Below are 15602 nucleotides of genomic sequence, written 5' to 3' on the forward strand. Positions count from 1 at the left end.
ATGATACAGCTGCAAATAAGTATTTGAACACCTGTCTATCAGCTAGAATTCTGACCCTCAAAGACCTGTTAGTCTGCCGTTAAAATGTCCACCTCCACTCCATTTATTATCCTAAATTAGATGCACCTGTTTGAGGTCGTTAGCTGCATAAAGACACCTGTCCACCCCATACAATCAGTAAGAATCCAACTACTAACATGGCCAAGACCAAAGAGCTGTCCAAAGACACTAGAGACAAAATTGTACACCTCCACAAGGCTGGAAAGGGCTACGGGAAATTGCCAAGCAGCTTGGTGAAAAAGGTCCACTGTTGGAGCAATCATTAGAAAATGGAAGAAGCTAAACATGACTGTCAATCTCCCTCGGACTGGGGCTCCATGCAAGATCTCACCTCGTGGGGTCTCAATGATCCTAAGAAAGGTGATAAATCAGCCCAGAACTACACGGGAGGAGCTGGTCAATGACCTGAAAACAGCTGAGACCACCATTTCCAAGGTTACTGTTGGCAATACACTAAGACGTCATGGTTTGAAATCATGCATGGCACGGAAGGTTCCCCTGCTTAAACCAGCACATGTCCAGGCCCGACTTAAGTTTGCCAATGACCATTTGGATGATCCAGAAGAGTCATGGGAGAAAGTCATGTGGTCAGATGAGACCAAAATATAACTTTTTGGTCATAATTCCACTAAACGTGTTTGGAGGAAGAAGAATGATGAGTACCATCCCAAGAACACCATCCCTACTGTGAAGCATGGGGGTGGTAGCATCATGCTTTGGGGGTGTTTTTCTGCACATGGGACAGGGCGACTGCACTGTATTAAGGAGAGGATGACCGGGGCCATGTATTGCGAGATTTTGGGGAACAACCTCCTTCCCTCAGTTAGAGCATTGAAAATGGGTCTTCCAACAGACAATGACACGAAGCACACAGCCAGGATAACCAAGGAGTGGCTCTGTAAGAAGCATATCAAGGTTCTGGCGTGGCCTAGCCAGTCTCCAGACCTAAACCCAATAGAGAATCTTTGGAGGGAGCTCAAACTCCGTGTTTCTCAGCAACAGGCCAGAAACCTGACTGATCTAGAGAAGATCTGTGTGGAGGAGTGGGCCAAAATCCCTCCTGCAGTGTGTGCAAACCTGGTGAAAAACTACAGGAAACGTTTGACCTCTGTAATTGCAAACAAAGGCTACTGTACCAAATATTAACATTGATTTTCTCAGGTGTTCAAATACTTATTTGCAGCTGTATCATACAAATAAATAGTTAAAAAATCATGCATTGTGATTTCTGGATTTTTTTTTTTAGATTATGTCTCTCACAGTGGACATGCACCTACGATGACAATTTCAGACCCCTCCATGATTTCTAAGTGTGAGAACTTGCAAAATAGCAGGGTGTTCAAATACTTATTTTCCTCACTGTATATAGAAAAGCAAACGGATTTCTATAAACATTTTTGAATGTCAAATCATCAAATCAAGAGTTTTTAACCAAAGGTTTGATAGTTTGAAGATTAAATTGAACTGCTGAATTTTTGAATCTTTAAAATCAGAGACCCTATTAAAACACATTTTGAGAAACTAGTCTTAAGGAAACCTAATGTGAAAATAAAACCCATTAAAACCAGCTGTATTTATGATGTTGCTTAGTTTTATATAAGCAACAACCATCTTGAATATATTGTAATATTGCTTGGCCTTGTATGTGTGTGTGTGTGTGCAGCTGGACACTCAAGAGGTCATTAAAGCACATTTCCCCAGACCTCCTACTCTTTCCTGCCCTCTTTCCATGGATCCATCCTCTCTCCCTCTCGGTGTCTCCTGTCTAATGACTTTCTCTCTCTCTCTCTACTCCTGCCATCACTCAGCGTGTGCTTTATTCAGAGAAAACAACAACATGCTCTCCCCACTCGCTTCCTTACAGATCAAGCAGTGAACTGCATTAACACCACACCATCAGCCACGCTTACACGCACAACACTTGAGTGCTGGGACATAAAAACATCCACAGAGACACAGGAATGAGTGCGCACTGATGAATGCTGAGAATGACCGGTCTTGGATATGGGCTGGTGTGGATGACCTCTGACCATTGACTGTTCTGTGTTTGTGTGTGTATGTGTTAAAAACAAAGCCAAGAGCGAGGACTGCCCTCATTCAGCAGGGACTAAAAGAAATGAGGATTGACACAAAGAGCCTGGATCAGTGATGCTGAGACCGCCGTAAGCCAATAACACCAGACTGTAAGGATATTATAATCAAGGACATTTACCATCAAGTGTCAACAAAACATATCAGATACAACCAGATATATGAGGTAGAGGATTGATAATATATTACAACATCGGCACACAAAAATATCTAAAATCCATTACCTAAAGCTGATTCAAAGTGTGTCATGTGAGTGTTTTTCAGTGTCTTTGAACAGACAAAAATAGATGTGTCCTTAAAACCTAGCCTGAAATAACCTAGTCTCGCAAGTCAGACTTTTGACTATAGGCTTTAAGTCTGGTCCACAAAAAGCTCATCCTTACCCAGAACGCGGAGACATCTCCAACAAACAACAGACATGAAGTTATTCATTTCCTAAGGAGAGTAGAACAGGAGCTGCGAGGATTACCGATCACATGCGTATACAGAATTATCAGATTCAAATTGGGCTTCATAAAACTTTTGGAGATAGACTGTATGCGACCACCCGACCGTATCTGATATATTTTATTCAAAGCTAGGGTTGGCCGGGCGATACACTGAATATTGGCAATATTTTCATGTGTTGATTTTGCAGGAAACAGTCTGTATATACTTTGTATGTAACAATAGCTGTTCTAGCCAGATCATGTCTTTTTTCATGGAGCCTTTTAAAAAAATAAAAATAAAGCACAAATGCCATAATATTGAAAAAAATAATAATTTTATATATATATATATATATATATATATATATATATATATATATATATATATATATATATATATATATATATATATATATATATATATATATAATATTCAATACAATATTTTTTTATTTTTTTTACAGAAATTGTTTAAAGAAGCCTATTGTGCTTTCCTTTCAATTTCAAACTTATTTGCTTTGTGTAGATATATTCGTACATTTATTATTCATTCATTTTACCTTTGTGAACAAGAGGATGACAATGGCTACTTCATGACCATGTTGAAAGCTCTGTGCAACTGGCACTATAATGGATGGAAGAGACTGTCATGTAAAGGGATCAAAGTTTTTCTGAAACCTGAAACTAATGGTACCATACTTTTATCTAGAAAAGCTTCATCTAAGCCAGAACAGAAATACCCAAAGTCTTTTCCATCTTTCAGCATGTCATTAACTCCATATATGTGGCCAAAGCGAGCCAATGGCCATTACATTCCAGTCCATCAGATGGTTTGGCTCATCCACGCTCTTTCCACCAGAAGTGCACTACACTGAGTTCACTAATACTGGATTTGCGAGTCTCCAAGACAGAAAATCCCAGAAAGACGAGAAGGAGAAATGAGGACAGCTAATCTGTCATAACTCTGGTGACTACATCCATATACTGCAAAAAGACAAGTTAAACCCCACAGATAATTCAGACACTGAAAAGATGCTTCGCTAACTGTGCTTTTTATCTCTGCCTGGACTAAATAGATAGCAGTGCCCATTACAGGATAAGATAAAGGGCTTAAATGTCTAACGACTGTCTGTCAAGTACATTTTGTTCAGCTCAATGGACAGTCCATGGAAAGGAGGTTGTCCGTGAGCTTGTATGAAAGTTGTTTTAGGGGGCAGGGGTGGAGGAGAGAAAGAGAATATGTGAGATGTGAGCGAGTCCTGTAGTAATGAAAGATCATCACAGCAACATGGGCTGTTTAAGGACAAACACAGAAACAAAGACGCAGTGAGAAGGAAGAGCTCATGACATCAACAGCAGCTCAAAGACCCAAAGACGACATGAAAGAGACAAGGATGAAGGAGGAAGAGAAAAAGGCAGAATAAATGCAATGATGTTGAAAGTGTAATGGATAAGTAAGAACTGTCAGATCTGTAGAGGAAATGGGAAAAGGCATTAAAAAAAGCAAAAAGAAGAGAACAAAAAGAAAGATATCAACAGGGAAGCAGAGTGTACTCCAAACAGGATTGCAATAGTGGATTGGATTGCAGGGGCAAGTTGAGGTCGCGGCTAAAGAAAAAGACACACAGAGAGAGAAATTAATGTTGTTCACTCAGGGGAAAGTTCATTTTAAGCTCTACCAGGCCATAAGGAGGCTGTAAAATCTGTACTGAACTTGCTGAACTTTCAAGAGTATGAATAGCACTTTCTATTAATACAATACACTCTAGTGTACATTTATCGATTTTTAAAGCACAAAAAGGCAGAAATGTAGATATACAAATAATGAAAAGTTTTGTGGTTCTCTTAAATATACTAGACAAATTATTATTAGCTAGTTTCTAACAATTAAAATAATACAATAAAATCATTTTGATAATTTGATATTTAGTTAGTTATAGAGTTCAATAGATATTCAGTTATTTTTATCTAATTATTATAGTATAAATTAATTATTTTTAATTACCAAAACTGTTAACTCTGCACACAACACTATTTTCCATATGATTTTTCCTATGACAAAAAAAAATTATAATTTCCTAAGAATGACATGCATGATTAGAATCATGTTAATAATCTCATTTCATTTTCTCAGTGTTACACAACTGGTAGAGTTGACTGATTTTTGTTCAAACTGCATTTGCTAAGCTGAACCATGTTATCAAACTATACAAAATGATCAAACAATTATTTATTCTTTAGTTTTTCCCCAAAAAAAACTCAATTACTACAAACTACCAATTTGGTCCCGAATTAGCTAACCCTACTAAACCGGCAACCCATTCTGGCACTTTTTTTTTCTTCCATTTTCTAGTATTTAGTGCTAAGTGAAAAACTACACAAATCAGCAATACAAACCAGCAGACATGTCAATTTGTTATAGAGCTGCAAGGTTAAAAATATCCTTTCACTGATCACTTGCGGAAAATATTTTTTTTACATAAGCATATGTTCCATTGTCCAAATTATTAAACAGATTTAATATTGGCAATGGCGTTTCATCAAATAAGAATAAAAAAAAAAAAACACTGTCTTATTTTGTCAGCATGTGATTAAGTCCAAATGCGAAGCAAAGCTCACTCATAGTCTTTCTTTTAAATCTCAGCCTCTCCTTTTGTCCTCATGTCCTGTGAGTTATGTAACCCTGGTTATGACTACAACTTTATGGAACTGTTTGCATTTCTGAGGGAAGTGCAAGACCTGGAATGAGTTACCATGGCTAGACAAACAGACTCACCAAACAGCAGAAAATTTTGCAGCAGAAGTGCCCATGCTCTGTTTAAAAACTTAGTGAGCGGCCTAGCTGTCTACCGCCTTTTCATAAAGCTTGCATATAGCTGTTGCTGAGTCAGACTCTTCAACCTTCTGGGTGGAATTCATTAATGCGTGCAAACATGTTCGTCTCTATTTTACTTTCTCACATAGACACAGATGTGCTTCACGGGGCGACTGGTTCCGAAGAGGGCACAAGAGAGGCATAAAAGAAAGGAACAAGCAATAAGAGAGAGACAAAGAAGCTGACAGGTGTGTCCAACAGGACAGAGATTTGACATGCATCACACACATCTGCACTGGCTCTCTTCACTCTCTTGGCAATGGCTCTAGGGAATTAGCGAAGCCTCAGGTAACCTGGAAACCACAATACACACCCTGCATGCTCAGCATGGGCTGTATGCCCATTGACAATGAGCTTTACACAGTGGGTTGGTGAATGAGCTTTCTTTTATTGGGAGTGTTTTGATAAATGGCTAACAGTGAAAATCACCTTACGTGTCTTCTGCAAGTTGTTTATAAAGTAAATAAATCAGTCTAGGGCTGTAAATTGATGATTTTTTCCTTAAATAACTACATGATATACTGATTGAATTAATAACAATTAATTATGTATATCAATATTTGACAAAAAGCCTCTGAAAGAAGTCTCTTATGCTCAGCAAGTCTGCATTTATTTGTTCAAAAATATAGTAAAAACAGTAATATTGTGAAATATCATTACAATTTAAAATAAGATTTTTCTATTTTAAGCTAATTAATATTTTTGTAGAAACAAAAATACATTTTTCAGGATTTTCTCAGGATTCTTTGATGAATATAATTTTTTTTTAAAACAATTCGATTCTATTTTAAATAGAAATCTTTTTAACATCATAAATGTCTTTACTGTCACTTTTGATCAATTTAATTTGCCCTTTGCTAAAAAAAAGAGATAGAGTATTACTATGAATTAATATAATCAGATTTCCCCCCTTCATCTTATTTGGGAGTTGTGCCGTTTGCTCTGTGATGACACTATGGTGAGTTCACTTAAAACAATGACATCATACACCCGTCTGTCTCACACAATGACAAGAGTGATTCACACCTGGCCCTGTTCCAAACATTAATCAAATGCAGCCACTGCAGATTGGATCTTTTAATGGAAAACTCTGATCTATGAACTGGGAGTTCTCTGGAACGAGTCCCATGTCACTTAAGGTGACTCTGTATGAGATGAGCCAGTAATGATCTTTGAGAGTATCACTTAAAATGACTTTTAGGATCATTTGGTCTTTGTCTCCCTCCTCAATGAAGCGATGTAATAAAAGGAAAATATAAGAGTACATAAATGTGTGATATAACAGTATGTCAGTGGGTGTTGTAAAAGTATCAGTCACATGTCTAGTATGAGCATGGACAGTCAGTTCCCTTCTATAGAGAGCTGCTTCAATTTAAGACATGTCACATGGGCATACCTGGCTAAAAACAGCGATAGCCTTCCTGACTACAAATAAGACTTAAGTAAACCTGTCATAACTCTTTGCTACCTATAATTAGCAGAGAGATGGATGGTACACAGACACCCGAATGTACAGATACTCTGCAAAAACAAGGATTCATCCAAGTGAACTGCCAGGCCACATGTTGAAAACACATACACACATGGTGACAGACTGATCTCAGCAAGGAAGTGGGGATAGAAGAGAATCAGAGCCAGAAATTAAGCTCAGTGAATGGGAAGAGGGCAGAAGAGAGGAAGAACTGAGAATGAAAAAGAGGAAGCGATAGGTTTGAATAAAATCAACACACAGAGACACAGAATAGGATGGCCAAATAACCCAGACTCAGATTGACATTTTCGAGACAGAAATAAAATAAAATAAAATAATAAGCTGTATAAATTCTAGATATTCAAAATTTAAAACCTACTTAATGTAAAAGCATTTAATGAAAAATGTACATTTTTACATATATAACATTCATGCAACATGGTAAAAATTCACTGCTAAAAATAAAATATATCTCTTTTTTTGTAATGGGGCCTGTGAGAATGTTAGTGCAAGTACAAATCAGAATTTCTAGGTCAGAATAAAGACTTTTAATACAACAGTGGAAGATATTAAATGAAAATGAAGTGTGTGTGGTACCTGACATGGTAAGGTCGAGTCTGTGTAAGAGAGAGCGTTTGGCAGACTCCATATCAGGACTGGGGTTATCCAAAGCCTGTCTGCACCACACAATTGGACTCAAGGCTTTCTGCACAGGGCTGTTCAATTTTGCTTCGTACAACCTGCAGAAACACAACCAGAGGTCAGTCACAAGAAATAAACATGCTCTCATCACATATATGGCACACAAGCGTTTAATCAAGAAACATGCAGAGTGGTGAAGTTTTGAAATGCCGTGATTAACAGAGGCTTATTCAGCAAAAGCATGCTTTCCCTTTAAATAAAAACTGGCCTACAGGCAAATGACCCATTAAAGGTTTCTGTAATCCTTCAGGTAAGGTGTATACTGTACTCTATAATATTGTGCAGGCAGCTCTGCTTAGTCACTGAGACCTGAATTAATAGGGCCACATGAAAGCCTGGTGCAGAACTGCTCAGGTCAGCTGATCAGAAGCTTGTTTACTACAGGCTAAATACATGCCATATGAGAACAGATCATCTCATAATACGACAGCTGTAGTAGAGAACGTTTATTAATAGAGGGTGATTCTGTCATTTAGCTTAAGTAAATGAAATCAATTTTGACCCTGGTTTTATGAAAAAATAGTTTTGCGCATTCCAAAACAAATGAACATCAGTGTTTTAAAAGATTCAGTTTAGTGCTGGTTTTATGGGTTCTGAATGGACAACTGTTAAGAAGAGCAACTGAAATAGAGAGAGGAGGGAATAAAAGAGGAGGGAACAGATATAACAGCACTGCATGAGTCTTGTTAGCTGCTGGCCTCACTGAGGCAGCTGTTGTTCGGGATCACCTGACAGTAACATATGTGACAAAAAGTTTTTTAACAGACAGAATGAAGAAGAATGTATTATAATGTACTTTAAGTGTTAGGCCCATTCATATTGACAGCAATTATATCGCTGGAGGTCTTCGTGTTGCTGTATTGTTGGTTTAGTAGGTGGTCCTATTTGACTGCAGGGTCCAACTGCATCAAGCGATCCATTAAAGTAGGCAAAAATAGCAGTGTCACATGCATGCTATAAATTTCATAATCTAACGATAACATTCTAGGTTACGGGTTGGGAAGATTTTTAATGTTTCATATGCTCAAGGCTGCATTTATTTGATACAATATAGTAAAAGTAGTAATATTATGAAATAATTTTACAATGCAAAATAACAGTTTTCTAATTTAAAATATTCAAAACATTTAATTTTAGTTACTTAGATCAGCAAATTATTCTTATATGTTGATCTGGCACTTGAGACACATTTCTTATCATATAATTATGCATAATTCTGTTTAATATTTTTGTGGAAACAATTAAACAAGCATTTGAATAGGATTTTTCTGCTTTTTGGGGAAAGCAAAGGTCCTTTATTGTTTTGATCAATATAATGTATCCTAGCTGAATAAAAGTATTATTATTTTGATTTTTTATATTTTTAAATGCTAAAAGTTTACAAAAACACCCCAAACTTTTGAATGGTATAGAGTAGCATTGCATAGTTGGGACAAACTTTGAGTCAAACTTTGGCACTACGCATCCTGGACCACATTTCTCATCTCAATGACTGATTTAATGCTGACACAAACCATTTTGATCAGTCAGACTGGAGGTTATATGGCACAGAACCAGACAGATTTATTTATCAGGACTGATGGCAATGCAGGATTGCAGGATTGCAGTATTGGTGGCAGAATCTGGCACTTCTAATAATCCCTCACACAGAGACAGAGAGCATTTCTCCTAGTAAGCCTTTCTCCTGAGATATGACAGAAACTGAAATGATATCCTGGTATAAATGCATTATTCACCTCTCAAAAGCACAGATATGACTTTGAGAGCTGTGCTTTGACTGCTACTTCATTGATTCAACATAATTATAAACTCGTTATCTTCTTATCTTGGCAACAGATTTACTAACAGCATGGCTTTAACTCATTTGTGACCTTAAACACCATTAAATCTACGATAAAACAAGCAAACAGAAAACGATCTTATCCTTAAATCATCATGACTAAGAAAATTAAATCATTTGCGAATTTGCTGTAATCACTTCCGACCTGTTTGGTTTGACAAGTACAGTTTTTGTCCTAGCAACTATTTGTAGTGATAAACAGGTGTTATCTGGTTCACTGATCTGCTGGACTCCAGCTGTTGCAGGGATTTCCCAGCATTTTGCTGCCGCTGTAAGATATCCAACCAAACAGGGTCGAGTGTCTGGATTACAGGATTCTGAGTCTGTGTAAATTGACCTAAACCACAGAATCTCACAGACACTGATTAAAGCAAACACAAACAATGGATTACACACTGACATCAATCCACACAAGATCAAAAACTGATAAGATGAAGCTGTCCGGGACTTGAGGACATGGGACAACAAGATAATGTTCATTTTCTCAAGCACTTTTTTGACTGAAATTGATCAAACGTGAGAGTAAAACCTTAATGTTACAAAAGATTTCAAATAAATACTGTTCTTTTGAACTTTCTTTCTATTCATCAAAATATGCATCACAGTTTTTACAAAAATATTAATCAGCACAACTTTTTTCAACATTGATAAATACTTAAGCAGCAAATCAACATATTAGACTGATTTTTGAAGGATCATGTGACACTGAAGACTGGAGTAATAGCTGATGAAAATTCAGCTTTGCCATCACTTGAATAAATTATATATTTTCAAAAAGAAAAGTTATTTTGAATTGTAATATTATTTCACAATATCACTGTTTTTACAGTATTTTTGATGAAACTTGGTGGGCATAGTTTTTTTTTTTTTTTTTAAAGGACAGTTTTTATTTTAAAAACATTTTAAAAGTCTTACCGACTCCAAACTTTTGAAAGATAATAAGTGATCAGAGTTTTTTTAACGGTCTGCATTTAAACATTAAGTGGAAGTGCTCATTATTTTTACACTCCAGAATGGAGGCACAACAGGTGACAACATGCTCATTCTGTACATTTAGCTGGCTCTTATTCTTTCCAACAGTGGTTCTGGACTTTAAACAGGCACCTACCAGCCTGACTGGACTGTTTGTCATCGCAGGTTGTTTTATCACTCCAGGAGGAACTGCTTGTTCCAGCGTTTTATTCTTTCACTATTACTCACTCTGTTTTGACCAGCAGCTCACACACATGCTGATCCACACCATCATTCTAGACTGCTTTTTTTAATATGGTTTGGCAAAGTCCAAAATATTTTCAGCACATTTCTATTTTCATTATTAGTAGCACAAACTGTCAGTATGATGACATGCATAGATTATTGCTTTTTTCAGCTTCTCATATGACTGCACATCTTTGGAATGATATTTCTCAGCATTCTATTCATGTCTTGTTTATTTCTTAAAAAACCTAAATGCACTATTAAAAGTTCACGTTATGTGAAACAAAAGAGCCATACACAATGCAGATCATGCAGAAAAATATGTAGGTTACATCTGTTGTAACCAGTGTTGGGAAGGTTACTTTGGAAATGCAATAGGTTACAGATTACAAGTTACTCTACTTAAAATGTAATAAGTAGTGTAACTTTTCAATTACTTTATTAAAGTAATGTAACTGATTACATTTGATTACTTTTTGATTACTTTTCTAAATTTAAACTTAAAGTTAATCATTTTCCAACATGTAAAGCAGGCAGGATTAACCTTACAATAGTACTCAACACTGATTTCTGGCAGACTTTTGAAATCCTTTACCACTTGAATTAAGATTATATTTCAATTTTAAAGTAGACATTGGATGCAAAATTGACTTTTACATGGTGTTTGCAATGCATGTAAATGTGTCTTAGCAGTATGTGGACACAACCACCCTAAAATGATAAAAATCCATTCACTCCCATTTTTTAATCCCCCAAAATCCTAAATAGTCTCAATTATCAAGCCGTTTTGATTTACTGAGCAGTATGATGTCATGTTGCTCACGCCCCACCCACAACTGCTGAAGTACTGTCCAATATTAGCATATTTTCACCCTCAGCCAGTTGTACATAATTTTCCATAATTTTCTCCACGCTCGAACAGCTGTAACATGTCTTGTAAGCAATGCAGGTGTTTTGTAGTTTTGTGACGTAGAAGAACATAAGAATCTTAATTTTTTTCCCAACATCAGAGCCACTGAAGACGCAGTGCATTAGTTTTGTTTTAAATGGTAATGCGCCACAGAATACACCTTAATTGGTTTGTGTCTCCACAAATAATTTTACTCCACACTGCTTTCCGAACGAGGGACAATTCAAGGCAGGTTTTGTTAAAAAGTTCAAACTAAAGGATAGATCAGGACCCATTGTTTATGATCCAGCTGCACCTCCAGAAGGCGGAAGTCTGACACTTTATATTTTTTATGATTATTTGCAAATCGCCTTTGCTCTTCCACGGAAGAAAGGGGCAGGTGAGCAGAGCTCATTAGCATTTAAAGGGACTCGCCCCAAAATGAGTCGTTGTGAACAGAGCAAGGTAAAAAGGGTGTTGTTTTACACAAACACTGAGGAATTTTAATCAATGTATGTTGCAGACCTTTCATGAAGACCCTAAAGAATCATACCAACTTGTGGAAGATCAATGTCCCCTTTGAAGCACAGCCACTGCAAAATCAGACTTACTTTGAGATCATTCTAAGGTTAAATATATATTTAAAATCATAACTAGAAATATTTTATTATCTATGATACTGTTTTTGAAATCAAATCTTTGCATAGCTATAACAGGAAACACTGTAACCTAACAATGCCTTGGAAAAAAACAGTTAATCTTTAAAAAATGAAGCATAGCTATACATAAACCCATATAGAAAATAAAAGAGTTATCGGATAAGCATGTTCTAAACTCCTGAAACATTGGTGTTTCATAATTTAGAGCAGTTACTGCAATTTATGAAAGAAATCAGTTAAATCTGTATGTGGGAGTTTGTGTGAAAAAAAATCAGATGTAACCCCCTTTGTAATCCTTAACATTTTCATAAATAACTAATTTAATTACATTTTTTTCTCAGTAACTGTAACTGATTACAATGACTTTTATTTAATAATTAAATTACGTAATTCCGTTACATGTAATTATACTGGTTGTAACTAATCTGCTCGGTCATATCTGAGGCTTTAAGGACATGCATATGCAAATACATCAATTGTATGTGATTCTAATGACATCATTGAATCATGACACCATGGCTGTCATTCAGCAGATTTATAAAGATACTGAAATAAACTGAAGGGCAGATGAGAAGGAGCCACACATCAGAAGCAACTGCAAGGCCGTGGTGCGAACTGAATACACGCAGTCAGCAAACTGTTGCTCTTAAATACTCAGACGTAAGGCGCTAATAATCTCAAACAGATGTCAGTCGTATTGCAGTCAATGCACCAAATAAACTAACCCCAGTCCTTAGCCAAAGAGACATGGGTGCAACAATGCATCAAGCGCATTCCTCCAAATACGCGTCATTCTCTGTGGCGTCTGCGCGCACCTGTCAAACACATGAAGGGTGTGTGTGTTATGTGTGTGTGAGAGAGAGGTTATTCCTCTGATCGGGGTTAACACCTTCGCCTCCCGGCAGGTTACTCACCAGCTGTCTTCCTCTTCGTTCAGGCAATCCATGTCCTCCAAATCGAGAATCTCCACCTCGTCCAGCACTGAAGTTTCTCCGTCTTCCATAAAATCCAGCGAATCGTAATAAGACGCGAGACTCGTGTTCGCGGCGGCACAAGAAGCACTGTCACTGTCATACACCCCTCCGTAACTGCTGCCGTGATATGACCGTCTGGGGCTCAGCCGGGAGATCTCCAAAACCCCACCGAAACCCCTCGATCCGCCGAACCCCACCCCAGTGAACCCAGCGAGCCCCGCCGCCGCCGCTCCCGGACAATCATAGCCGGCGCTCACGGGTCTGGTGTTCCCCGACAGTCCACCGGAAGAAGAGGAGGAGAGCAGACTGGATCGGCTCCGGAGCTGCTCGTTCTGCTGCTCGAGTTTCTTCACTAAGTCTTGAAGCTTCCGCACCTCCAAGTCCGCGTTTATGTTTGAGTTGATATCCTCCATGGCAAAAGCAACGATATGTCCGCGCGCCGGTGTCGTGTCCGTTAGGTTTGTTTAACTACCGCCAAAGTCAGCAAGTTCGCGAGCCTCCGTCGCAGGGTCTTTAAAGGGAGCACTGTCAACGCCGCGGCTCGAAAGTTACTAATCTTCTCGTCGTCATCTTGTCCGGGAACTCGTACACACTGTAAGCTCCGTCGCCATCTTTACTGTCCGCCAGTCGCTCACTGGGAAATCTTTGAGAAGCTAAAAGTGAGACGTCATCACGTGACTCACGGGAACGAGCACGTTTTGGGAGCGACCCTTCCCTGGACCAGGAACGCGCACTTTGACTCTGTACTTGTTTTATTATTCCTGTTCTAACGTGTTATTGCGGGGATTCTGTACTTTACCTGGATACCTACTTGTACTCTTACTAAATTACTTTTCTTAGGCAAAATAATGCTTTTACTCTTTACGGTTTCATTTAGACATCCTACAAAGTATTTTTGCAGGTTATTATTGGTTAAAAAATTCTATTCAAACATCTTGTGGAGCAAACAAACCAGTCCTCAACTATGCGTCAGGCTAAATTTTAATAGCACACAAATATTCATTTGACTGTGAAGAGACCCAAAAGCAAATATTTGACCCAAAGCAATATTTTGTCGATGTAACTATATTTAAATGCCAAACAAGTGTACAGTTAGCTGCTGGTGAAATTAAATAAAATTTCAGAGTGATTCTCTGGGCCTCAGCATTTTAAGATGACTTGAAAATGAGACAAAAACAGGCATTAAAATTGGTAAAACAACAACAAAAAATCCATACAGTTTATTTCTTATTTTAATTCACCCCTCAAGAACTGTTCACAGTCTTTGGAAAACCTTGAAATTTGACTAAGCCTAATTTTAAAATTACAAATAAAAAGTTATATTTCTTTATTTACAGAAACTAGTAGTGTCCATGGACTAAATTAAGTTTTGATAACAAAATAGGGCTAGGGGGCATTTGAATATCGAACCACTATAGAGCCTTAGTCAGAGCATTAAGGAAACAGAATGAGACGGGTTGCATTACAAAGTTTGTGCATTAAAATTACTGTATAGAAAATATCTCTACAGTATCAGATTCAAGAGCTAAAAAAAATCTAAGGAATATGCTTAAGGCCTACTTTTTTCACAATTATTATTATTATTATTATTTTTTTTTTACTTTTGATTATGTTGAAAACAGTACCTGAACACACAATATAAGGTATAGGCTGAACAACTACATCTTTGCATGTTCAAAGTTTGCATCTAATATTTGCATTGGCTGTGTCTGGGATGCATGCTGAAGTATTTTAACATCTTTAGATTTTTGTTCCTCTCTGATATGGTCTATCATTTTTTCAAAGAGACGCTGAATTTCTTGGTGTTTAATAGCAAAACCAGCATGTTTGTAGGAAGGAAACTGTCATAAACTAAGTTTAGGATTATATTATTTTATTTATTTATTTTATATCTTTGGCTCTATTTGGACATGTAACATATTTCTTCACAGCCCATCAGAGATGCCATTTGCAGAATGAATGGCATCAGCCAGAGGGACTGCTAGAGGCACATTAGGATTTATCTTCTTGCACACAGGGATAAATTTGGATTAGGTCCTTAAAATGTTCGCTCCATCCTACTCAAGAGTCCCAGCGACTGAACTTCAAAAATGTTCCAGCCATTTTATTTCCAAGTGAGCAAGAAAGAAAGACTTAAGAGGTAGTTGTACTAGGGCAGGGTTTTCAACCTTTCCAGACCCGAGGGCCACCAACTCACAGCTAATCCAGGACCCCCCAGTATAATAGCAAAAGAATTAACTCACTCAAGTCATATCAGTAGTCTAAAGTGCAAAAGTGCCTACCCAATTTTTCAGCAACCTTGGTTCCAGAAGTATTTTTCTTATAGGGATAGTTACAAGCCATGAACCAAACCTACCAGCTATGAGGTGAACCACAATATTACAATCTCTGATTAGAAGCAAAAAGATACTTGAAA

The 15602-nt window shown here is 37.4% G+C and overlaps 1 protein-coding gene across 4 annotated transcripts in view; it reads right to left on the reverse strand.

Moving 5' to 3' along the window:
• The window catches only part of slain2 (SLAIN motif family, member 2), a 31194-nt gene extending 16976 nt beyond the window's left edge, over positions 1-14218 (reverse strand). The window contains exons 1-2 of one of the 4 annotated variants that reach the window (XM_058755720.1): positions 13127-14218; positions 7523-7665 (exon numbers count right to left, since the gene is read on the reverse strand). In XM_058755720.1, the coding sequence (XP_058611703.1) occupies positions 7523-7665; positions 13127-13599 (616 nt within the window). In that variant the 5' untranslated portion in view covers positions 13600-14218. The remainder of the gene's footprint in view (positions 1-7522; positions 7666-13126) is intronic. The other 3 variants (XM_058755723.1, XM_058755722.1, XM_058755724.1) reach the window with 3 other exon arrangements.
• Positions 14219-15602: the final 1384 nt, after the last annotated feature.

Source organism: Onychostoma macrolepis, chromosome 20, assembly GCF_012432095.1.
Source record: "Onychostoma macrolepis isolate SWU-2019 chromosome 20, ASM1243209v1, whole genome shotgun sequence".
Classification (NCBI taxonomy): Eukaryota; Metazoa; Chordata; class Actinopteri; order Cypriniformes; family Cyprinidae; genus Onychostoma; species Onychostoma macrolepis.